Source organism: Lagopus muta, chromosome 14 (assembly GCF_023343835.1).
Source record: "Lagopus muta isolate bLagMut1 chromosome 14, bLagMut1 primary, whole genome shotgun sequence".
In the NCBI taxonomy this organism is placed as follows: Eukaryota; Metazoa; Chordata; class Aves; order Galliformes; family Phasianidae; genus Lagopus; species Lagopus muta.
The window spans coordinates 4,392,505-4,417,439 of NC_064446.1; the positions used below are offsets into that span (position 1 = coordinate 4,392,505).

Below are 24,935 nucleotides of genomic sequence, written 5' to 3' on the forward strand. Positions count from 1 at the left end.
GTGGGTTCAGCTTTTCCCTGAGCATCCAGTGGGCAGTCTGTGCCCTGGGCATGCAGTGGCACACACCAGTGAAGGATGTCAGAGCAGCAGAGACTCCAGGCTGCCTCTCCTCTGTTCAGTTCTAGTCAGCCTGCAAGTCTACAGAGGGAGGAAAAGATGATAAAGAGAGAAAAAATAGGAAGCCAAGTTATATATTCATATGGGGAGGAAAATTCCATTGTGGCCTTGCAATAGAAGCTATGAATCACCACTTTAATACAATAGACATTGAGAGCATGCAGATGCAAATCCCCCTGGATAGGCCAACATTTTGAACACCACAAGACATGTTTTTAGGCTCTCGGATACTGGGAATGTTTCCATCACTGCAAGGCTGTAGCAGAAAACAGGTTTTCAGTTGTTCTGATGTCGGATGGTCACTGAGAAATGAGATAAATGCTCTAATCATGTAGATTGCCCTCTTAGCAGGACTTCAGCATAAACATTTATTTGCCTTCATCTTTACTGCACCACACTTTTACTGATACACAGACACTTGCTAGTGCTGTGTGGGAGAGGGGTGGCACCAAGTTGCCATCGTTCTCTGAGGACAAGACGTGGAGTTCCTAGAAGGATGCTAGGTGAGGTGCTCAACGGCTGCTTCTCATTGCCAGGTGCCATGCATGCATTTTTGGTAGCTTCAGCCCAGATAGCGCCCTAAGAGCTCAGAGATGATGGACCCAAAAGAGATTCCGTGTTTCTAAAGGGAAAGCCAAGCTTGGAAGCAAACTGCACTATTCCAGTGTGTTCAGCTGCACAGAACTCTTTGCTTTTTAAGCTAAGATTGTAGGTGGATTTCCTCACTTCCAGCCTTCACGTATTTACTGTGCTGTTACCAGAGAGGAGGAGGAGCTTTCTGTATACAGCTGAAAAAAATAAAATAAAATAAAAAATTTAACACAATGAAAAGACTTCAAAAAAATAACTTCAAGAAAAGAACATGTTATTCCATTCACTATAGTGATGTTGGAGCATGGTATAAATATACTTTATTTTTGTAAAGCTTGGAATTATTACCTGACAGCTTAAAATGCTGATTTAATGCAGCCCTGCAGAGAAAAGTGGTGGTTCTGTCATTACTGAGATAGCCAATACACATCGTAAAATTGATGCATGGCAGCCCTGAATAAGGCACTGCACATCGTTCATTATTACATCACTTTATATTAGGACTGCAGGGATCAATAAAAAGCAACAGGATTAAATGCTGCCAATTCACCCCCTTCCACCCAGTTTTTTGATTGACATTCTTTTCTTGCAGGTGTGACTGAAGTTGCCAAAAAGTGCTGCACACTTCTTATACTTTGGGGAAATCACACTTTTTACTTTTTCCTCTGTACTGTCATCTCCTTTATGTTAATCACAGTATTCCCTGAGCCACCAAGGTGCAAAAAGGCGATTCAGACAAACAGAGCTGGAACATCAACCATCCTGTGTCTGCAGAGGGTTATGGTGGCCTTTCCCAGAGGAAGGATGGAAAAGGAAATCCTGTGCATCTACATAGCTTTACCCCTCTATAGCCCATGGGTTAAGAGGCTTTGCGTTCTTTTGTCCATTTTTAGCCAGTCATTGTGAACAAAATGGAGTCTGGGGGCCCAATTCTTCTCAGTGCAGGAGCTGTGGCAGCTGCTCATCAGTCACTGCCCCACACAGAGATAACTCACTGCCTTGCCTGGAGGAGCTGGGGAGTGGCTGGCAGCCAGAACACACCACTCAGAACCAACTTCCATCCAATGACTGTTGCCTGGAAAGGGGAAGTATCTTCTTTCTTGACAGCTCCCAGGTGCCCAGTTCCTCTGAGGAGGTTTCTCACAAGGAGCTTCCACCTGTACCCACCCTGCCAGGCTGCCAGCAGGCAGGAGGAGCAGAAGGGCAGCAGAATAGATCAGTGGCACAGTGGTATCTCTGCTGGTGACACCTCCGTTGACTTTATGATTTATGTGAGCTCTTCCAGCTTACATTGACAAGCTCACAGATCTAAACAACGGGCTCTGGCAAGAGCACAGACCTCCTTTTTATTGCTGAAGTGCAGCTCTTCCCTTGTTTTGGTTTAAGTGATATGCCTTTTGTTTTCCAGATGTGCAGAAGAATCCAGCTGGGGGTAGTGAAATGTGCTTTGTGAACTAAAATGTGTTCATGACTAAACATTGTCTACACCATAGACTCAAAAAGAGGCTTTTCAGCTATCCCAAAAAAGTCTGTTCCAACTCAGAGACTTTGGGATGCATTTCCTATTGTCAGGTTGTAAATATCCGCGAGGCTTATAGCAGAAATAGTGACATGACCTTCATATAACAAACCTGATCTAAAAGGTAATGCTTTTGAGAATGGCATTGCCCCACAAGGGGCAGGTGTGTGCCTGGTCTGAGTGTCCCCATTGTAAAGAAGACACTTCAGAGGTAACTTTCACCAGCGGAAGCAACATTTACATCCATGCAGATGGATGATGGAGAGGTGGAGAGTTCACAACTGATGGTCTTTTTGTTTGCATTTGCTGGGTTTTATGGTTTGCTTGCAGATTGCTTCCATTTGGGAGATGGAAGCTTAGTGTACTCTATGTAGTTGCACAGAGTCAATCTCAAGCAGCAGCATGGAAACAGGCAAAATTGTTTTGCACTCACATCGTCGGAGACATCAGAGCAACTGCCCTTGCAGAATATAGAGTCTATAAAGTTAGGGGAATTGTTGTCATCTTTAACACCATAGGGAGACCACTATCCCATCACCCTTCTCCACAGACTTGGCTGAGAAAAAAAACAGAAGTATGGTATTGCTTTGCTTGGCTGGAACATAAGCAGATTGCAGAACCTCAAATGCAGACAGATGGGAGGCACCTGAGCGTTTCTGATGGCAGGAATTGTGCTTGATGCTTCCAGGAATAATAGCTAACACCTTTCTGTCTCAAATCAGATTGGTGCTCTGTTGCCTATGTGTGCTGCTGTTGTGAATGTTGAAACAAGCTATTAACGGCAATCTTCTTGTATTGCAGATGCGAGTGCTTGCCTGGTTACAGTGGCAAACACTGTGAAATAGATGATGATGACTGTGTGGGCCATAAGTGTCGCCATGGAGCTGTCTGCGTAGATGCAGTCAATGGCTACACCTGCATCTGTCCTCAGGGCTTCAGGTACGTGAGAGGCACCTCCTCCTCCACACTATTTGTCTTTTGTACATGGTATTGAGGCATTTTCTTTAATTGCCTTCATTCTCAGAGCTAATCAGCCTCTACATTTGGTATTGATGTGTCATTCCTATGGGAATAGATAGCCTGGTGCTTTCTGTCTTGTAGCTGAAATAGATCTTAAAGAGTTAACTGAATAGCTAGCATTTGCTTTTCAAACAGCAGTCTGCCTTTTGTGCAGTGCTGTGTCAATTTGCCTGCCTGCCTGCCCCAGCCTTTCCTGGTAAAGCAGTAGGTAATGCAATCACATAAATGATATGGAGATAAGTTTTGCACATGTGAGAGAGAGCAAAGGATAATAAAATTATACATATGAACCCTCAGACCAGGCTGGAAGAAAATAAGATTCTGAAGATGTTGTGCCAGTATCTCTGTGCCTGCTGGAGGACAGGCTCACTACGATTTGGGCTGTAAATTTCCAGTCTCTGACAGCTGCCAATAAATCTGACTCCTGGAAATCTCACTGTCTGTCAAAGATAAGTGTGCTGCTCCAAATGGATTCACTAATCATTGCCTGAGGCTGGATACTGGTTTCCTTCCAGCTAAACTTTTCCTGTGTTTGAAATACACACACGAGACAAAGAGGAATACCTGAAAAGATCAGTCTTGACAAAGTCGAAATTACGTGAACACTTATAAATCCTTTATTCTGCCTTGTATCTGCAACTGTCCTCGTTCTTCTTGCTTTCATCCTCTCTGGGTTTTTTTTTCCCTTGTTAACAAACATTTTTATTGAAAAGTAGACAGACTTTTCTGAATAGGTACTGATATATAACATGCTGTCAACCCATGGTTACATAGAATCAGACTTATTATTTATAGGAAACCAAAAAGTTCATATCTTTTGCGTCCGCTTTGATGGCCCTGGGGATCTTGCAAGTTGGTGACTGGCGAGGATAACAAAAGGATAACAGTAGAATTGTAAATGTTCAGTGTTATCTAATTGTTCAGAGAGCTGAAAAATGTGATTGCTAAACTGTATCAGGAGTCAAGGGTAGCTCACTCCTGTGGTCAGATAGCAGTGACTGGGAGACCTCTGCTGCAGGTGCCCTGGCATGCCAGCTCTAGGTGGTGATAAATAAGAGCTGTTTGAATTTTTGGGGGGTAAGACAGTATCACAATGTTTGATAGAGGTGTGTTAAGTCAGGACGCAGTTGAGCTGAACAGTAGGGATAGGTGGGAGTCTGGTCTGGGTCATTCTTGCATCCCAGGTGGCTCTTCTGCCAGCTTGGGTTGGCTGTTCTCACAGCAGGGACTTCAGAGGAAGGATCTGGAGCAAGCCAACTCTATCACATGAGGAGTTTCCATTCCACTGAAGTACTTCAAGAAGCAGCAATATCTTTCTCCACAAAGCTTCTAAACTCTTCTACTAGCTTACACAGTGCTTCATAGCCCAGGGTAAGACTTGTGCAAGAAAGGTAAACTCCACTGCCTTACAACTGCAGAGCCAGGAATGACTTGAGGTGCCGTGTTTGCTTTCCTTTTGTGACATCCCTCCATGGCATCTCTTAATTTCCTGTGCAAGACACAGGGGAGTTGAGGGTGTTTTATGAAGAAAGCATCAGTGGGCAGTAACAGAAGCTGTCTGTCAAGGCAGAGGATGAGCTGAAACCCCTAGAGTTTCCATGCAGAACAGTTCCTGCTCTTGTTTGATTTCATGTTTAAAATTCTGCTAGCAAAATATGATCTGCTCATTATTCTTCCCATGACTCTGGCCTTTCGTGCTTTGAAGGCCTGCTGCTCTGAAAGGGTTTCTGATGTGTTTTTTCTTTCAAGATTGCAATTGGAAAGCTGGTGATTGACAGAGTTCAGACTTTGGATGGCATAGGGTTATAGACTTGGCTGTTCACAATGTGCCTGAGGTGCTGTGCTGTGCAGCAAGGAGATAACTTTGCAACGCCACAAGTGTTGGTGAGGAGAGAACACAGGAGGATGATCTGCAGAAGGGAACTAGGAGACCCATGGTTATGATGAATAAAGTTAGTTGGCTAAACTTCAAGAGTCATTTCCCAGCAGTGAGCTTACAGAGTGACCTCCTCCCAGTTATCTGGAGCTTATGCTATTGTCGTAAATGCATAGAGCTCTAGCGATTTTATAGTTGTTGCTATGCTGTACATCAAAGCCACTTGCAGATGGTTAAAAACTTAACATCATCGTACAGCTGGACAAATGGCACTCTCTGGTAATCCTTAGCAGTGGAGCGCTCATATGCACAGTTACCTCCAATTACAGCCCCAAAAGCAGGAGCACCAACATGCACACACCTGCTTTTCCATTTTGGCATTTGCTATTCACTGTTCGTTTGCAGCTATGCCCCATACCTTATCACTCAGCAGCCTTTTGCAATTATATAATACATTTTCTTCCTGCAAAGTTTTCTGTTTCCTGTACAATTTGTTTACCTCCCTTAGATGAAAACGTTCAAGAATTTGTGAACCCACTGAATAAAAGCTGACTTATCAAAGCTTGCCTCTAGCAATCGGCCTCACAGTAGCGCTGTCCTGATAAATGTTGAGGTGGTTGGAAATCACATGCTAATGCTGCTGAGCTTGATACAGAGAACTGATCCTCCATTGTGTAAATGCTCCTGAGTTCCCCACTGGGACAGTTTGCTGCAAGAAACTCAACTGTGATTATTTAAATAAAAGAGATGGTACCAGGCAGGGGGGAGCTGGCCAAGCTGTGCCAGCAAAACGGTGCTCCACATTCCTCTGTTACAGAAATAAGTCATATTAATGATTTATAAAACTATTTTTAATATTTAAAATAGAAAAGGCCTCGACAGACACTTGTTCACTTGTTGCAAATGTAATGTCTGGATCCCAGCAGCAGGACAGCCACACTTGTGGAGCCACCCGCTGAAAGGGTTTCAGGGCAAGGAAAGGCTGCAGAAGAGCTGTATGGGAAGTCTGGGAAATCTTTCAGAGCAGCACCGAGCACAGACACACTGGCTTCTTGCAACATTTGCTTTCTGTTAGCGGGGACTGTTGCGGGCTGCATGTATTTTTCATTATTATTATTTTTAACTTCCATGAAATCACAGTTATAAACACTGTCTTTCCTTCTGCTTTCTAGTTGTTTCTCACAGACAAAACAAAGTGATTGGTGTTAGGCAGAGCAAACCTAATGGGCTGGCTTAGCAGGGCTCCTTTCAGCTAGTCGTCTGTAGAACAAATTACACTTGACATCAGGTCAGTGGTGGCAATCATCTGTGGGGTCAGCCCTTGTTTGTTCCCATTGTCAGACCTCTGACATGTTGGCCATCTCATTGCAAAGCTCCGTGCTGGGGAGGGAGATCACGACTTAATGAAACCAGGCTTCAGGCAGGGAAGTGCTCCACTCAGCCCACCTGTGTGCCTGGCTGGCAGTGTGGATGGAGCACTGATGCTCTGAGCACTATGATCATCAGCTCTCACTGGGTCTGGCTGCCAGGCTGGTAGGCAACCACTGTTGTAACTAGCTTAAGTTGGCAGGAATTGCTTTCTGCCTATCTGTCTTCCCCTGAAGTTGTTGCTGTTTTTTCATGTTCCCTTATTTTCTTGGAAAGGGGGATCCAAGCCACATCTTGGTGGGTCGTGCCACACCCTGCAGCACAGTGCTGCCCTCCAGGAGCAGGAGGCCTGTGGGGCTCTGCCAGGCTGCAGCAGCAGCACACCATAAGGAAGGGAACGTCTCTTAGTCTGTGGCTAGTTCGTAGTTCAGGTGTGTTCAGAAAGTAATGTTCCCAAGAACAAATTTGCTTTGAGAATCATATCAGATGAAGCAAAGAGAACCATTTCTCACATGCAGTTATTCTCCCAAACCATATTGCCTTTCCTGTTCCCATTTCCACTGCTCCCTACAGCATGCTGAACTCTGTACTAACCCCTATACCTCTCCAAATACTCCTTGGAGCAAAGAGAATGGGATTTATTGATTGCCAACAGTCTTGCCTGCCAAATTACCCTTCTGAGATAAGTTGTCTAGATTAATAGATTGGCTTGCCTCTATGCAAGAATATGCTTTCCTGATAGAGGATATTTACTGCTGTCTGTGATTTGGTGTTGTGTTTAGTTTTTTCCCCCCAGTTCTTTGCTGAAAGCATTAGCAGTTTGTGACTGAGCCCACTCACAGCTCCAAGCATCACCCAAGCAGGGGATAGGCAGAGCAACTGCACTGCTTTTGGTGCAGTTCAGAGTTTATTCCATCTGTATTTCATTGTGTGTTTCTCCTTCTTGTGTATGATACAAAGAGAGTTACTCAGAGGCAGACCAGAGGGCAGCATGGGTTGTGAGAATAGGGGCCAGGAGAGGGTTGGATGCCATGCCAACAGTTCTTTGGATAGGGCCATAGTACTCTGCAAAACTTACATCAGAGGATATGAAAAGGAAAGCCAATTCTTTCTGTTTCAGAAGCAGCAGGTCCCTATGGCTGAGCAAGATTGCTGTTTTATTTGCTGTTCTTGCACATCTAGTATTGGTACTATGTACTGTGGGATTATGGTTTAGGTTTCTGTTCTAAGATTGCCTAGAAATTCACCAAGCTTCAACATCTCACCTGCTTTACTGGAGAGAAGTGAGGTTTTTGGCACCTTCTGCTTTGTTTTTCTAGGAGTGCTATTATTCCACAAAGTGCTCCTTTGAATGGCAGGAAATTCCTAGTGGGACAAGTGGGATTTCAGTGCTCCAAGACTGAGCTGAGGGGTTATTCACTGCAAGAATGTGTCTGCCACAATCCTCTCCTGGAAAGTTGCCTGTCCCAGTACTAAGGAGCGTGGAGAGCCGGAGCCCGCAGCCACCCCGCGCCGCTCCCCAGCACCGCCTGACGCGCTCTCCCTGCTCCCCAGGCAGCGATTTTTCATCATTTTGTTGTCTGCACGTTTTCAAGCAGTCACAGAATTCAATGCGAAGATTTTATGTTCTCTCAACAATACAAAATGGATTTGTTGGGTTTGGAAGGTGCCTTGTAAGGAGAAATGTCGGGGTGCCCCCTATGAGTGCAGGGTGTGTGTGCTGCCAGCCTGGCCCCACTGCTGGGCCTGCAGGCTGTACTAGGCAGAGGTTCCCCATTGCTATTTGCAGTTCAGTGTGACGCATGATATCACTGTGAAAGATGTCTGCAGCTTTTTACATTTTTTCCCTTTTCCCCATTCCTCCTAGGCTGATGTCAGTATTTAACTGCAGTTGAGTCATTCCACTCTATTGTAGAAAGCAAATAACCTGTGAAGTGCGCAGGCTGGGGACTGAGCCAGTGCTGCTCCTGGGAGCCTTGGAGCTCAGAAGCTACTATATGTGGGTTTGGCTTGTATCGTAATGAGACAGCCTCTTGTATCATTAAGACCAAACCATAGCACTTTCCTCCAGGTCTGAATTCATCTTGTGTTCACAAGTTCTCAGACTGGGCACTTGGCTTTCCTGCCTCCAACTCTGGGAGGTCCTTTCCTTTTCATTTTTCTGGTCTGCGATGTAGCCAACCACAAACTCAGCTAGAATAAAGTTAATAATCCCACTGCTGTCAGAAACAGCCATTGCAGGGAAACTGCCCAGAGAACAGCACAGTATCGGTGCCTCTGAGAATTTTTAGCCATTGCCCATCTGTTGATTTTGTGCTCTCTGGTACACAGTAAAGCAAGTGAGGAGAGTGTACGAGATGCTACAAATAGAGGATTTCCCTTTTGTGCCACTTACAACACCAGCAATAGATTCAAGTCACAAAGCCTAAGACAGAGATTTTTGGCTGAGGAGTGCTGGGCTGAGCTCAGGTTTGGGTTTAAATGGCTCTGTTTTTGTGGGAACATCTGCACGGCACAGTGTGGTATGGAAGCTATTTGAGGCAGACTGCTGTACCTTGCAGAGCTAGATAACCAGTGCAAAGTGCAGAACGAATTGTTTTCAGTATTTGAATTGGCTCATACAAACCCAGCATGGGGGTTTCTGTACAGCGTGATGCTGTACAGCTCTCACACAGTAAAGCTGGCACATGGTAGCTGAATCTTGGAGTCATTATACCACAATAGTATTGTAGCGTCAGCATCTGAAAACGTTTTCTTCCATACAAAAATTGGGGATAAACGAGGCTGCTTTTCCTTCACTTAACTTTCTACAGTGGACTTTTCTGTGAAACTCCTCCGCCGATGGTTCTGCTCCAGACAAGCCCATGTGATAACTACGAGTGCCAGAATGGCGCCCAGTGCATCGTCGCGCACCAGGAGCCCGTCTGCCACTGTCTTGCTGGCTTTGCTGGGCAGAAGTGTGAGAAGCTCATCACGGTGAACTTTGTTGGAAAGGATTCCTATGTGGAATTGCCATCAGCCAAAATTCGCCCCCAGGCAAACATTTCCCTCCAGGTATGTCATGCAGAGTATCTGTTGCTGGTTTCTGAGAAATAGCATATCTACATCTACAAAGCGCAACAGCTGAAGGCTGCTCTGTTCCCTCCTGACTCAAAATCTCCCATTTGAATGCAGCAGGACTTTCTAATAACTTGAGCTGACCTTCTTCATATTCATAGATAGAATGTGATCTTGCTGAAATTCATTGCAATTGAAGGTGATTTTCTAAAATACCAGTTTATTGGGAAATACATTTATTCGGGTGCCACCAAAAATACAGCTACAGTCCATCAGCAGGGTTCACATATATTGCAGCTTTCACTGGAAAACTCTTGCTCATTTGAGACAGGGGAGCCTTCCAACATGTTTGTGTATGAACATGTCACCAAGTCCTTTTCTGTGTTTCATGGTTCTTGCTTTCATTGTTCCTCATATATATGCTCTATTAAATCACATTTGAATTGCATATATTATTTAGTTGCAATTTTTAATATAGGTTTATTGTTTCCATTTTAATCCTTCTCAAGAAACCTCACCTGGTTATTAATGTTATGCAGGTAGCAACAGACAAGGACAATGGCATCTTGTTATACAAAGGAGACAATGATCCTTTGGCTCTGGAGTTGTACCAAGGACATGTGAGACTCATCTATGACACACTAAATTCTCCACCTACCACAGTATACAGGTAAGAATCTAAGCTTTTCCAAGACAATTTATTTCTGAAGAAAAGATGGAAAGGCAGGATTTTTCTAAAAAGCAAGCATGAAAGAAGAATCCTTTATTTTACATCACTGCATCTCTTTACTGTATGCAAATAGACATGAAAATCAGAATAAAGCCTTAGTTGGAGGCTGCATGGTTAAAAATGGTCATTTGTAGGTAATGCCGATGGTATCATGTCCGATGGCAAATGCAGAAAATTGCTGTGATTTCTCATTTACTGTATGGATTTAGTATCTGATGAATGTTTTCCTTGAAACAGTTGCAAGTAGTCTCTTTCTCTGACATTGATATTGAGCATTGGCTTTCCGTACTGGGACAGAACAGTAACTATGCAAGGGCAGGATGAGAGCATTTCAAAAGAGGAGGAGAAGAGCTGAATTCCTCTACAAGGAAATGTTTTTAGTAGATCTCTTAACTGTATCAGTAGTAACAATGCAAACCATGAGAGAACACAAGTTACATAGCTAGATTATAGAGCATTTCCCTCTCAGAGGCCATTTAGGTTCACTCCAATTCCTTTGCAGTGTGCATGCAGAAGAGGTGGATTTCTTATCCTGCCTCTCTCTCTAGAGAAGACCATTCTGTTAAAGTGAGTGTATGGATGGCATTAAGACTGACTGTGATTTACCCTGTTCTTCTACTGAAAAGTTTTCTCAGCCCTCGATAAAGCTTCAGTCCACTCAACATGGTAGCTGTGCAGTTTTCTTTAAGGAGAGCAGTGATATATTTAAGAAAACAAGACAATTCTTTATAATAACAAGTTGGATAATCCCAGTGCAGGAATGTCATCAGAAAGAACAATGGCTTGTCCACTGTAGGAATGAAGAAAGTGGTTTCTTAGTGACTTTGACTGGCTGGACAGGTATGAGAAATCTCCCTGTGTGTGGCTGCTAATCCTAATTGATTTCATGTTAGAGCAAAGCCAAAGTTGTTAAACAGTTTTACACCACTAATTAGAACACAGAAAAGCTTATTGTGTGTGGGCAGCACATGAGGTGACAGACCAGCATGGATGCTTGCTTTCTGTTGTCACGGGCAGAATGTTGAGGTGACAAGAGCTGTTGCCACCATCAACAACGCCTTACAGATCTGCTGCCTTGTGGTGAAGCTCCCAGAGATGGCAAGTGGCAGTGTCCTCATTATTACTGTGCCCTTCTTATTGATCAAGGAGGAGGTCTCCATTCAGACTGACACCTCATTAACATAAGATTAATGGCCTGTTCGCTGCATTTTGTACTGTGTGATCTGTTGAGATGGGAAAGTAGCTGCTTAATACGATGCCCTTTCTGAAATGTCACTCTAATCTTTTATTAGTTGAAGGAGTGGAGCAAAATGGGATTAGCATGGAGCTTGATGGGAAAAGATTAGGTCGACTGAGAAAAACTACAACCAAAGAATGTCAAGAAGGGCCTCTAAATAGATTAAGAGACTTGTTTTCCTTAAGGACTGAGGAAGCAGGAGGAAAGCTGCTTCTCCCTTGGGACTTAAGGGTAGAAGATATGAATGGATCTGGTTTGACCTCCCTGTATATCCTGTTTGACTTTTACTAAGGGCATAAGCTGTGTTTGACTACAGCTTGGCCCCAGAATGGAAAGTCCTATATTTCTTTTAGCAGCTTGGACAATGGGCAGTCATTTCCATTATGGCAATGATGGCATTAGCCATCATTTCTAAATTGAGTTTCACTAATTCCTTCTGGATGTTTTAGAGGCTATATCTGGTAGTGGCTTTCATGAGTTTATCTGTACGTTCAATTGCAGTGAACTGAAATTAATATCTGATTGTCTGGTGCAGTTCATCTAAACCTTTGGAACCGAGCAACTCTTCTCGGCAACTTTCACATTTACTCTTTTTTTTTTCTTTTGTTCATTAAAAATAAGATTACTAGGTGAATCAGAAACTTTTACATCTCAGTCTCGCCACTGGTAAAACTGTTTGCCTTCTCTATTACCTGCACCTGGCTCTCTTGTTTAGATGCCATATCTAAATCTCATCCTCAGCAAAAGTGGACTGATTGTCTTTGAAGTTTGCTGAAAGACGAAGATTAGATTCATTTTCTCAGGCAATATCAAAAGCTGCTGTTCTCCAAAGGGGTCCACTCACCAGAAGAGATAAACAGTGCAACAAGGCTGTTGCTTGCCTCAGAAGCACGTGCCAGAAGAGTTAAAATACTGCCTGGTGGGAACTGTGCCAATTAACAGCTGCAGGAAATCTCTTACTGACCTGGACCAGTGCTGTAACTGAGCTGTTTTACTGATTAGTTCAGGTACTCCTGTGATGGGATATGGGAAGACACTGGCAAGCCACATTATCTGTAATTCTACATCAGGGTTTCTACTATGAGATTTATTAATAGTACTTAAGAATGGTAAAATTAGCAAAGTACTTGGCTAATTCACATGATATCATGTAGGGATGAGATTAAAACCTGCTACCAGATGGGTTTAGAAGCTAGCAGCAAGAATGGCATGTGCAGTGGCAGTTTTCAGTAGGACTTGGTGAGGTGTGCTGGAAGGGTGACGGGCACAGTAGGACATAGCCATGGTGCAGTTCAGCACGGTGTGCTCTGAACTTAACCTGCTGTAATATATTCTGCAGTTGGCCTCCCTTTCCAAATTATTCTGAGAAAATGTTTGAGGACAGGGATGTGGCACAATGGTATATGGCATGCCAAGAAGCAATTGATGTTACCTGCTTGGTGAGGACAGGCTCCCTCTGGCTTTTGGAGCAGGCTGGTTCCTGTGTCTTAGTTGCTCTTTTGAGCAGATTTAAGTAGAAGTACAGGACGAAGTTAATCTGGAAAAGCCCAAGGTTAATTTGCTCCATGTTGAGATTTACTTTACATATATTATTCATGTTACGCTTGAATGGAAAGGTTACAGTTGACATTGGACTTCTAGCGCAGCAGTATGGCAAAAAGTTGAAAGAGACCTTCACATTCCCTCTACTCCAAGTGCCTGACCTCTTGAGGGCTAACCAAATGTTACAGCACCTTAGTGAGAGCTGTCCAAGGCTTCTTGAACACTGACAGGCGTGGGAGATCAACTGCTTCACAAGGAAGCCTGCTCCAGTGTTGAACCACGTTTGTGTAAGAAGATTCATTATATCCAGTCTGAACGTCTCCTGGCACAACTCTGTGCCATCCCTGTGCATCCTATCAGCAGCAGTCATTCTTTCATTCCAGTCAGAATAAAGGTCAGTAAATGTCCAATGGGAAGGTTTACCTAAAAATACATTCTCATTTATCAAGTCAGAAAGAAATACAAGTTCATGCATGACTATGCAGTGATTGAAAGTGCCCTTTTAAAAGGAAACCTGACTGCTTTGTTACAGGAATTCCTCACTTGCAGGCTGTGTAATAAAGGCTTCCTAAAGCTTGTAGCAAACACGTTATAGAAGATCCATTTTTAAAGTAGGATTTCTACTTCTTATTTATTTTATTCTGCTTAATCACTCACTTTATATATAATGAATTAACAAAAACCATGCAATTTTGTACTTTTAGTTTTCAGTCATTGATATTAGTGTCTATCAGCTTTCTTTTTCAGTCTCTTTTGCTACAACTGTTCCTTGAACCAAAAATAAAACCTTGCCTGCACTGTTTCTTTCCACTTTAGGTTTTATGCTATCACACTATCACATTGATTTGAATGCTAAATTGATCCTTCCTAATAGAAATGGGAAATAGAAATTTGACAGAAACTACCAAATCCCTGCAGAGTTCCCAGATTGCTATGTTGCATACAGACTGTTGTAACTGCTAAAGGGAGAGATGCAAATATCTTTGGTGTAAAATCATGTTTTCATGCAGGCTTCCTGACAGCAGTAAAAAAGGAAGCAATCAGGAAAACACCAGAATTAATTGTGTTTGTCTTTCTGCAGAGCCTACGCCCAAATTACATCACATTTCTCTATAAAAGTATCCTTACAGTCTGTTTTCAAAAATTCTGTATCACTAGAAATATTTCTAACAGATTGTATCATGCTGTTCTCATGGTCTGGCTAATTCCTACATAGCATAGATGGATGTTCTTGTGGTTAGAGCACAAAGTCTGAAGTCAGGGGAGTTTACTGTATCATACATGATGACTGTGGGATGACAAATTAAATCTGTTTCTTCGTGCACAGAAAGTACAGAAATGAGCAGAAGAAAGGAAGTGTTTCAGAAATGGGCTGTGTGTCCCCAGGGGACGAGATTCTGTCTCCACCAGGCTGTGGCTGAGCTTCCTAGCCCAGTGTCTGCCACCTGCCCATCCTTTTCCACATCAGCCTCTGCAGGCAGCAGCTCGCTGCCCTGTGGCAGGTCCATGACCACACCACCCCAAAGAACCGAATTGGGATTCTGACTCAATGATTTTGGCCCCGTATTCAGATTTCATAGGCTTCTCCTCCGCTCTGCTGGTGCTGAGGTTGAACAATTACCTCAGTGATGGAAGAGCTTCCACATCGACCAAAGAAGGGGGAGATGGGATTTTTCTGTAATCACCTCTCCTTAGCTGCAGTCACTTATCTGAAAAGAAGCCTTGGAGGCTATGGCATTAATACACTGCTTTCTGGGGAGGAATGTGCTGGAGGAGTGAAAGCATTAATTCTTCTTTGAATCATTATTAGAGTTTGTCAAACCCTTTTTTTTTTAACCAAAACTCTCTGCAGAGCTCACTGTATGATGGTCCTTTTCCTCCTAATACCTTCACAATCTATGTGCTATGCCTGTCCCTCATGGGATTGCTTTTTGGTATTTCTGGATGGTCTCTAAATAGTCTGTTTTTCAGAGATCTCTATGAAGCATTACTGAGCTCTTAATAATTACAGACATTTGCAATTCATTTTGTTCTTTCTATCACACACCTTATTTTTCTCATGTGCTCCTTAGGGAATTTTCATCAAATATAACGAACGAGACCAGCATTAACCTCAGACCTGCACAGCAAACGCTGTAAAATTTGAATGTAATATACATTTTGCATGAGCCAAGGCGAAGGACAGATGAATTCTTTTTTGCCTTTATAAAGGATTCTGGTGTATCTGAGCAGGACAAAAAAGACAAGTGTTTTTCTTAGTGCATTTCTATAGTTTTCCGTGTTTTTTTTTTGTAGCAGGACAAAGGAAATGTAAGGCCAAGATCTTTAAATATCATCCAACTTTCATCATTTGGTTCAGAATCAAATATTTGCTTTCATGAAATTCAGAAACTTTCTTCTGCTGAAATGAAGCTTAAAAAGAGGAAAGTTTTCTCCTCCAGGCTGCCTGGTGGCTTAGCAGGCAAATCTTACTGAACTGAATTAATTTTTTTTCTTTCTAAAATCTCAGCTATCTCTTGAAAGAATGATAGGATTTCTCTCTCTCCTCCTGTCTGCCTCCTTCTCTTCATCCTAATACCATGGGACAGTTGGACTGGATGACCTTGTAGGTCTTTTCCAACCCTGATGATTCCATGACTGTAGTACCCAGGCACACTGTGCTGCAGACCCACAGTTTAATTTCTAAACCATACACATAAGGTGGGTTTGGTGTGGGATGTTTTCACAGCACCAGCACTGCTGCACTGCCAGAACTGTGGCTAAAGCAGTGGCATGCTTGTTCGTGTCTTCCCTTCAGCACTCCATGTTGAACTTTGGCAAAATTAAGCCCATTTGTGAAGGCAAGAAACACAGTAGGCGCTCTTATGCCACTGAGGGTTTCGTGCCATTTGAAGTTGTTATTTAAATTAACCTGTATTGCAGCTATTGGAAGTGAAAGGTGGATATGTTGTTGGGGTTTTTTTTTGCTCAGCAGCCTTTTAGAATGGGCTGTGCAAAACAGGACCGCAGTGCACACATGAATATGTGAGTTTGCCATTATAATGCTGATTTCTTTCAGCATATAATAATAAAAATATAACAAAGTCAGCAAGATGTCGGAATTAATCCCAGGAAGAGATGAGAGGTGACGGGATAAGGGTGGTTCAGAACTAAACAAAAAGTGGGAGAAGTCTGAAAGGAATCAACATGTTAAAACAGCCTCTTGTTAGAGTTAACTCTGCAGCACACTGCCCTCATGCAGCTCCTCAGTGCTCCTTCCTGTCATGGACACTTCAGAGGATTAGGCCCAAAAATGGGAAGCAAATCCCTCATAGTTCTGACATTTCACTCAGCAGCTGAGCTCACTGATCACTCTTCCTAAGTATTTTTAAGAGCATCAAGGAGGGAGGAGTTTGCTCCTGGAAGCTCTACAAGGAGCTCAGCACCTTGGAAGTACTTGTAGGTTTTTGTACTGGAGCACTCCTGGCTTTATGTGAAGATGAATAGTGATGCCCAAAATTGTTTTCTAAAGTGACTTGACTGACTAAAATCAATAGCATAGTTTATCACCAAAAGAAAATTTGCTGCTGCAAATGTGGAAACCCACATTATAAATAAAGGTTTTCTGCATTTGTTAAAGTAAATAGCTGGCCTGACTTCAGTCAGTTCAGTTCAACCCTTAAAACTACCCAGCCAAACTAAAAGTAATTATGAAATGAGAACTACTTCTTGCACTCTCTGTGATGACTTGATTCAGTCAGTGGCATGTCTGTAACATGATTCATCTAGAGAGAGCATCAGTGAAACCCTAATGATGCTCTTGGCAACTCCTGAGCTCCTGTAAACCAGTGATGGTGTTGGTCCACCTGAGCACTCACCGTGGTTTCTCCATGTTGGGAACCTGCTCTGTTTCCAGCAAGTAGCTTGGAGAAAAGCATGCAAAGGTATTTACAGAATATGCTGAGCTGGAAGGGACCAACATTGCCCATCAAGTGCAGCAGCTGACTGCACACAGGACTGCCAAACCTGATGTTGGAGAGTGCAGTCCCAGTGTTCCTGAGCTGCAGCAGCTTGGGGCCGTGCCCACTGCCCTCCCCTGACAGCCCCAGCCGTTCCCTGGGCCCTGTTGCTGTCACACAGAGCAGAGCTCAGCACTGCCCTCCGCTCCCTGACCCTTCAGCATCTTCGCAGCCCTCCTTGGGCCTCTCTCTGATAGCTTTACATCCTTGTGTTGTGGCACTCAGTCCTGCTCGAGGTGAGGACACTCCAGCACAGTGCAGAGCAGGAAGGCATTTTCTCCGTCAGTCTGGTGTATTGCCAGCATTGATTAATACTGATTACTTCAGAGGAAAGTTGCAGTATCCTCATAGCGGACGATGCTGGAACAAACCAAGTCGTACTCAAAGAAACTTCAGAATCTGCATATCCACTAGTGGCTGCTTCTGTCTTGAATTGTGAGGGTTTTGCCTCACAGCAAAAAATGTAGCAAGCTAATATAACAAGTTTGTTTCATTCTGCCCATAAATTTTGTGTAAACATGATGAGTAACACAAAGTGTATGTGTGTGCCATGTGTGATAGCTGTGTATGCTGGTTATTCCAAGCACCAGGCTCTGGATTCAATACACTGTCTCTGCTGGAAGACGTGCATGCAGAACTGGCACTAAGGATGGTCACGGAGGTGCAGCACAGTTCTGTGCACAATTATTTCAGTGCTTCTTCCCAGTATAGAAATGTGGGGCCCAGCTTTGCCAGCATGCGCCAGTGCTGCTAGAAAAGGAAAGCAAAGCAGCTGCCATTCTAGGTGTCAGATAGCAATGGATTTTGTTTATTGTAGTGGAAGATGTGCACAGCTGTAGGTATGATGCCATAGATGGGATGGAGACAATTTCATTTCCTGACTGTTGTCAGGTTTCTGAATAGCCAGTTTTTTTCATAGGGCTTAGCCTTGGATTTCAGATTTAAAAACTGATTCTCAGTCATTCAAATTGGAAACACTTTTACTTGTATTCTGTAGTGGCCCTGGACCTTGATTGCTAAATGGCAGATACTTTGATATTTTCCAGAGCTGAAAAGAGGATAGATGGTGTAAAGTGTCCTGTCAGACAAAATGACTTTGTGAAGATGTTTGATGGGTTTCCTCATTGGAAACAGACCCGTGATAACCAGTAGAATGTCAGAGCTGCTGTCAGTAGCCTGTGGCCCTGGCACTCCGGAGAAGCACCAGCACCTGTTTGGTGCCAAGGTCCAGGTCCAGGCAGCAGGCAGGGCTGCCACAGCCACATGTGGGGGGTGGCTCTTGCCAAAGGAGATGGTGCTGGGTGCTGGGACTGGCCCTGTTGCTCTTTTTTAAGGGTAAATGATTTAATGAGTCCCAGTGGCATTGCAAAACCTATATGTAATCATTTTTACACTCTGTGCTTACTGGGCTTGTTATTTTACATGAGGCATGTTAACAGAACAGAGAAACAGTAGCTCGTTGCACTGCAGTGCACTGTGTGCCATCATGCACAAACTGTTGTGGTGGAGCCGGATGGGAAGGCATTAGCACTGTGACCCCCAGTCAGGGGGGCCTCAGACTTGCAGAGTTCATTCAAGCTATTTCTATTGCTCTTAACGCTTACGTTTAATTAACTCTCAGCTGGCAGAATGAGGCATTCAGCTCTGCAGCGACATTGTGATCCTGCAGGAGACTGGTGCAGGATTCAGCCCCTCTGCCCACGTCAGGAACATGGTGAGAATTTACTGCAAACAGGGAGTGCTTACACTGGCCATGAATCTGCCCCTTTAATGAATAGTCTACAAAAAGGGGTCAGGATTGCGTTAATTGCATGTTGCAGGAGTATAAAAAAGGTCCTTGCCTTTCCCTTAGAAGGTCTGTAATACAATAGCTTTCACTGCTGGCAGGGGTGCTGCAGGAGTGGAATTATGACTGGAAATTAGATATGCATAGCCTGGCCAAATGATCATTAAGGGAGATATGGTAATCAGCTGCCAGTGTTTAAGGGCTGTAAACACCAGGAGGAGAAAGATGGCTTTTTTGGGTGGTCTGCAGGGTTAGAAGTAAGAGAAAAGGTATAAAGCCAAGCACATGAGCATGGAGGTAGCAAGGAAAAATCTTAACCATTGAGTGCTCTCAGTTTAGGAGACCTGACACCCGAATCATGTAGGTTGAACATAACAAAAGGGAGTGTATTTTAAGCTGGAAGTGAGCTTGAGTGCTTTAATACATATTTTTCACCTCTTATTTCCCCGGTCTTGTGTTTCATTAGCATTTTTCGTGCTTTCTTCTCAACATGTGGTTTTTATTTGGCTTCCGGAGATGATAGTGCTTGAAGGGATGTGTTATTGTAAAAGTAGCACAAGCACTACTCAATTATGGTTTTGCCATTGTTGCCATGGAGTTTAAATCTGTTTTAAGCTGGGGACTGATTATAACAGGAACCAAGGGCAGGAGGTAGCGGTAGCTTGGAAAGGTGAAAGCCTATCACCACTGGCATGTGAAGTCATCCCAGCACGGGAGTTTCACAGCTCCCAAATTGTGTCTCCATGTATTTCCCTGCAGCTCTACCTGTTTCCTGATTTTAGTGCCTGTTCTCCCCACGTGCTGAGTGCTCATTGAGCTCTTTTGGACAGATATTTCTGGCTATTCCCTTCTACTTTGGATTTTTCAAAGACTGCCCAAGTTCAGTGTTTCCTGTGGCCTTCTCTCCCCAGTCACTTACCATTTTCTTGTTTGCTTTGTTCTGTGCTTCAGATGAGGCATGTCCCCATTAAGACTGAGGTCAAGAAAATCTGGAGACTGTAGCTAATGAATTGATGTTCTCATTTGCATAATTGATGGTTACGCATTTCCTTGGTGACATAGTTTGCTGTGATACTTAGAGCTATTTTTGTTTTGACTTCTCTGCCCTGCTGCTTCTGCTGCGTGCACTAAAGGTACATTACATGTCAGAGAAAAGAATGAACCCCAAAGCCCAAGCTTTACAAGTTGAACGCTTTAATCCTTTAATGCATTTCTGTTCACAGGCATATTTACAGTGGCTCGGTTGTAAACCTCTTGTGTATTAGAGCAGGGGGAGTCGTGTTTATAACATCTGTGCGTGCTTGGGGGCTGGAGGAGAGGAGAAAGCAAACAGGAGAGAAAGAAGAGAAATATATAAAAGATGAGAGTAAGAATCGGGTCTTATATACATTCCCTGAGTATTTCTATTTAATACAGCTTTTTCCCTTCGCTTCCTCGTGTTCTGAAGTCTGAGCCCTGGTGGAGGCCATGGCCCTGTCTGTGTGTGCCATCCGGTTCAGTGCATGCAGCCCATCTTGCTGGGGTCACCGCACTGTGAGGTGCTGATGGCTCTTAGCGAGCCCTGCAAGTGGGGAGCTGCAGCCCTGAGCTCCCACTGGGCGCAGCCACCCAGACAGCACAAACTAAAAGCCGTATCCGGGGGTCATTTAAAATCTGATTTTCTCCTGTGTGCTCTTTCCCACTGGCTCTGGGACCCTTAGAGAAAGTAACAGTGCAGTTCTGGAAGGTAAACAGCGACAAACGCTCCGAGCGGCGCCGCGAGGCCGCCGGGCCCGAGCCGTCACCGGGCAGCGCGAGGCCGCGCGCGTTCCGCGGGGCTGCGGCGCCCCCTCGTGGCGCCCTTGCGAGGCCGCGTTGGCTGCGATCCCCGACCCCGAGGCAGCGCTTCCACACCGCGGGCCGTTGCTGAAGGATGAGCGCTGCACGGCCACCCGAGCCCCGATGATATTCGGTCAAGATTTGAAGGAGAGCCTTGCAGAGAGCTGGGACGGGCAGAAGCCTCCGGTAAAAGAGCCGAGCGCTGCGAGTTTGTGCTGCGAGCAGCGTGTGGGGCTCTGCTCTGCGCCTGTGGCTTTCCGCCCTTCATGTGCAGCCAAGCCACTGTCTCCGGCGGTCCCAGACGACTAAGCGGGGCTCTGAGCTGAAGTCAGAATCGAGCAGCACTCAGCCATGTGTGCCCACGTGTACCCAGAGGTGGGGACAAGCTCCGTCCCAGCGAGCTTGCTGCCTGCACGTGCTGAGAGGCACAGCTCCACATAGGCAGCCGCTGCTGCTGCCAGGACACACAGCCGTTTGTTGGCCTCTTGTCGGGGCTCTCTGCACAATCTGGGGGAAGCACTCGCTGTGGAGGAGTGGTTGATAAATGCCTGTGAAATCCTGGCCCGGGGAACAGGCAGCGCTGCCAGATGTGATAGCACTGTCCTCTGACAAATGGCCACAGCGTGGCCCTGCTCAGATAGCGGCACGGCTCTGTGTGATGGCCCCACACACCCATCCTGCCAGGACACGGTCCGTCCTGCAGCCATCCATCCCAGCTGGAACATGCTGTCCTGCAGCCATCCATACGTCTGGAGCTCGACTGTCACAGCCCAGCTTTGGGCTGTTCTGCTTCTCATTGGCACTGCTGCATAAAGTAACAGTTGTTATTGTGCTGCCATGTATCCAGCACCTTTCAGCTGCACTGAAAGTCCCAGTGCTTCATACACATGAATTAAGTATTGCGACACAGCAGTGAGGCGTGCAGGGAGTTATTACACAGCTGTTCCTTGTAACATGGCAGATATTTGCCACATTCTTAGCAGAATTCAGGAATAGCAAGCTCAGACCAACTGGTGTCAGTCCATAGAGCAGTGCTAGAGGGCTGGAGGTGTGTTCTGCAGGGTACGCAGCCTGTGGCAGTACATCCCATGTATGTCCTTGGCACTTACCTCTACCCATGTCACTGCTTCCTTACATCTGTATACAGCACAGGACCCTAAGGATGGACAGCAGCATGTCAATAGGTTGGGAGGCAGATAGATCTACAAGGTGATTCCTCTTTAGAGGTGGGTCACTCCTGAGTGTTCTGTTCCACTTCACTGATGGTAAAGAAAATATGGCAAAGGAGCTCTGAGACCTGCACATCTGCACTGCAGGTTTGCAGAATACCTGAAAGGAATCTGACCTGTGAACTTAAAACGCTGAGGGAGGACGCTGAGCATATAGGCCATTGGAATGAGCAAAACCCGTTCTTTGAACTTACTGTTTTTATTTTAATATGGTATATCCCACTTATGGAGCAAACTCAAATCTGGATTGTCAGCAAAGCAGTGTTGGATGTCTGAGTCCCACTTAGGAGGCATTCAGGCAAGGGTCTCACAGGCCAGGCTTAGGGAGGGTTGGCACCACAGTGTGTGAGGGCAGTTTATTTCAGTTGAAGGATAGTTTGGCTCTGTAAGGAAATCATGGTTTCTGAAGCCCCTGCTGTCTCTTGCCCTGAACTGCAGTCCCTTGCTGTATCTGCAAAGTAATTTGAGTTTAAACTAACACAGAAGAATAACTGGTCTTGCAGCGGAGCACCAAGCAGCGTGACAGAGGGGCAGCAAGCTATGACTAGAAAATGGGAACTTTTCATTAGCTTTGCCACCAAAGCCAGTGTACCATGGGGCTACACTTCTGCTATTATGTCCTGAGAATTACAGTTGCAATAGTTACTGTCTTGGCTTTGTGGGACGGTAAGGAGGGTTAATGGGTACACTACAAGTGGAACATGTGTAAGCACAAGTTTTTAATCAATTTCATGGGTGGACACAACCCTCAGATGCAGCATTCCTCTCCAGTGTTACACAGATATAGATACTCTGCCTTCTCACATCAGCAAAGTTTAGAATTTGTACCTCAGTGGCTCGTGGTGGAAGAACTGTCGAGGACAATGGCAATAAAGGTAGTTGGAATGGGGGCTGTGCTTTGCAAGGTGTAACAGAAGCGTACACAGATCACTGTTAACACCATCTAATTCTCTCTTTTATTTTTAGTGTGGAAACTGTAAATGATGGGCAGTTTCATAGTGTGGAACTTGTGATGTTGAATCAAACTCTGAACCTGGTGGTGGACAAGGGGACTCCCAAAAGTCTTGGAAAACTCCAGAAACAGTCTTCTGTCAGCCTCAACACACCGCTCTACATTGGAGGTACAGTGAGTTGCTCTGGACCTTGACATGTTAAAAATCTTTTTGTAAAAAAAAAGCAAAGCAGAACAGAGGCTTGTTAAAAATAATAATAATTCTCAGAAGACTCACTGAACTCTCTCAGAAGCAAATTGTATTCCATCCCGTGGAAAGGACTTTCTGGCTGGGGGAAAACAAGAGGTTTTGTCCTTTTCCTCCGCCAGAGGTTGCTTCTCAATTTCATTCTTCATATTTCATTAGCATCCCACTGCATGGTCTGCACGAACCCACATGCCAGACCAGGGAATTAACCTAAGCAGGGCACAAGCAGTCTCTGGTCAGTGGCCATTACTAGAGAGACCAGTTGGTCATTTCTAAAGCTTTCAGAACTTGCTGGCAGTAAGATCTTATGGTGAAGAATATGATGGAAGTATTGCAGGGAGTCACTGCAGAAAAGCAAATCAAACATCAGTGGGTTTATACATACTATAAGTGAACTGTATTTCTGCTGTGAATTGTATAGAGGTTTAAAAGTTGGGGGGAGAAGAAAAGATTATATTCTCCAAACAGTATTAACACACAAGCTGACTAAAAACTTCTTGGCTAACAGTTTTCTCATCGGAAACTGATGCCAGAACAATGTTTGAAAGATTTTAGAACTGATCAAACTTCTGTTAAAAAGTTTTTTCATATTCAGGATGTAATTTCTGGGGCCACATAGAGTGGAAAGCAGATGCTCAGAATCAGAGTATCCCACTGATGAAGTGTCGGGGCATTAGAGACAATGAAGCCTGTGCTCTGCCTGATGGATTTATTTGTGCCAGACCCCCACCAATTCCATTCTGGAATAAACGTTGAAATCTCCCATTTTCTGTGACATAGAGTTGTTGGTTTTTGTTTTTTGTTTTTTGTTTTTTGTTTTTTTTGACAGCCTATTCTAAATACAAAACTCAGCAGAATAAAAACAGACTAAAAAATCTATTCTATAAGCTTTTTCTGATTATGTAAGGCAATAGTAGAAACCACTTGACCATTTGGTGCTGGTTAAGCTTTTTATAAACAATTCCTTTTAATAACCCTTTTCTAAAAGAGCCCTGAATATTGCCTTTGTAAATCAGAAAACTGGCTGATCTTGCTTTTTACAGAGCTGAACTTTTGTAATTGGTTTCTGTTAGGAATGTCACCGGTTATTAAAGAGCACTGTGCATCAAAGATGATCTGCTGTTGAGGCCATCATCATTTCTCTCTCAAATTCAGCTAAAGAGATTCCCACCTTGTTGCAATTTATACACAGGGAAGTGAAGGACTCTATTGGATACCAGAATGCATGGAGCTCAGCAGAGACTTGTATTGCCCAGTGCATTTCTTCTTGAGTCTTTCTAAATCCTCACTCATGTGCCACTTACGTATATCTAGCATTGCCATAAATGCCAACTGCCCTTCCATTTCAGGCTGTTTAATTAAGTCATTAAATTAATCCCAGAACAATTCTTACTGTAACCTTTAAGACAGACCTGAGGCTTCAGGTACCCAGAATCTTGCACATCTCTCCACTTGGTCTAGCAACCTTCCTCCTAAATCATTATTAAACAAAGATGTTGATCTGTTTTCGACTTTAACAGTGGAGTTACCAATAGCAAAATCCAGAGACCTTATACAGTTGAAAATGGAAGCACTTGCCTGTGCAAGTACAACTGAGGCAGATGCTAGTGAGGAGGGCATAACACGATGTCCAAAAAAGCTGTTGGCTCTCTGAGCTTGGGAACTCTTCCAAGGGCTTGAACGACATGAAGGGCACTCACCCCGAAGGTTTGGCTGGCCTCCTGATATGCTGTTCTCTGACTCTAGATTTCTTCTGAGCTAGTTTCTATGGGTTGCACTCCTTAACTTGATGGTTGAATCATGATAACTATCTTGTATCCCAGAGTCGTAGCTACTGGCTGACAAGCA

At 44.3% G+C, this 24,935-nt stretch overlaps 1 protein-coding gene across 7 annotated transcripts in view; it reads left to right on the forward strand.

Moving 5' to 3' along the window:
- Nucleotides 1–24,935, forward strand: part of SLIT3 (slit guidance ligand 3) — a 513,774-nt gene that overhangs the window by 481,489 nt on the left and 7,350 nt on the right. For all 7 annotated transcript variants that reach the window (XM_048960347.1, XM_048960350.1, XM_048960348.1 and 4 more), the window contains 4 exons: nt 3,029–3,166; nt 9,305–9,545; nt 10,088–10,218; nt 22,855–23,009. In XM_048960347.1, the coding sequence (XP_048816304.1) occupies nt 3,029–3,166; nt 9,305–9,545; nt 10,088–10,218; nt 22,855–23,009 (665 nt within the window). The remainder of the gene's footprint in view (nt 1–3,028; nt 3,167–9,304; nt 9,546–10,087; nt 10,219–22,854; nt 23,010–24,935) is intronic.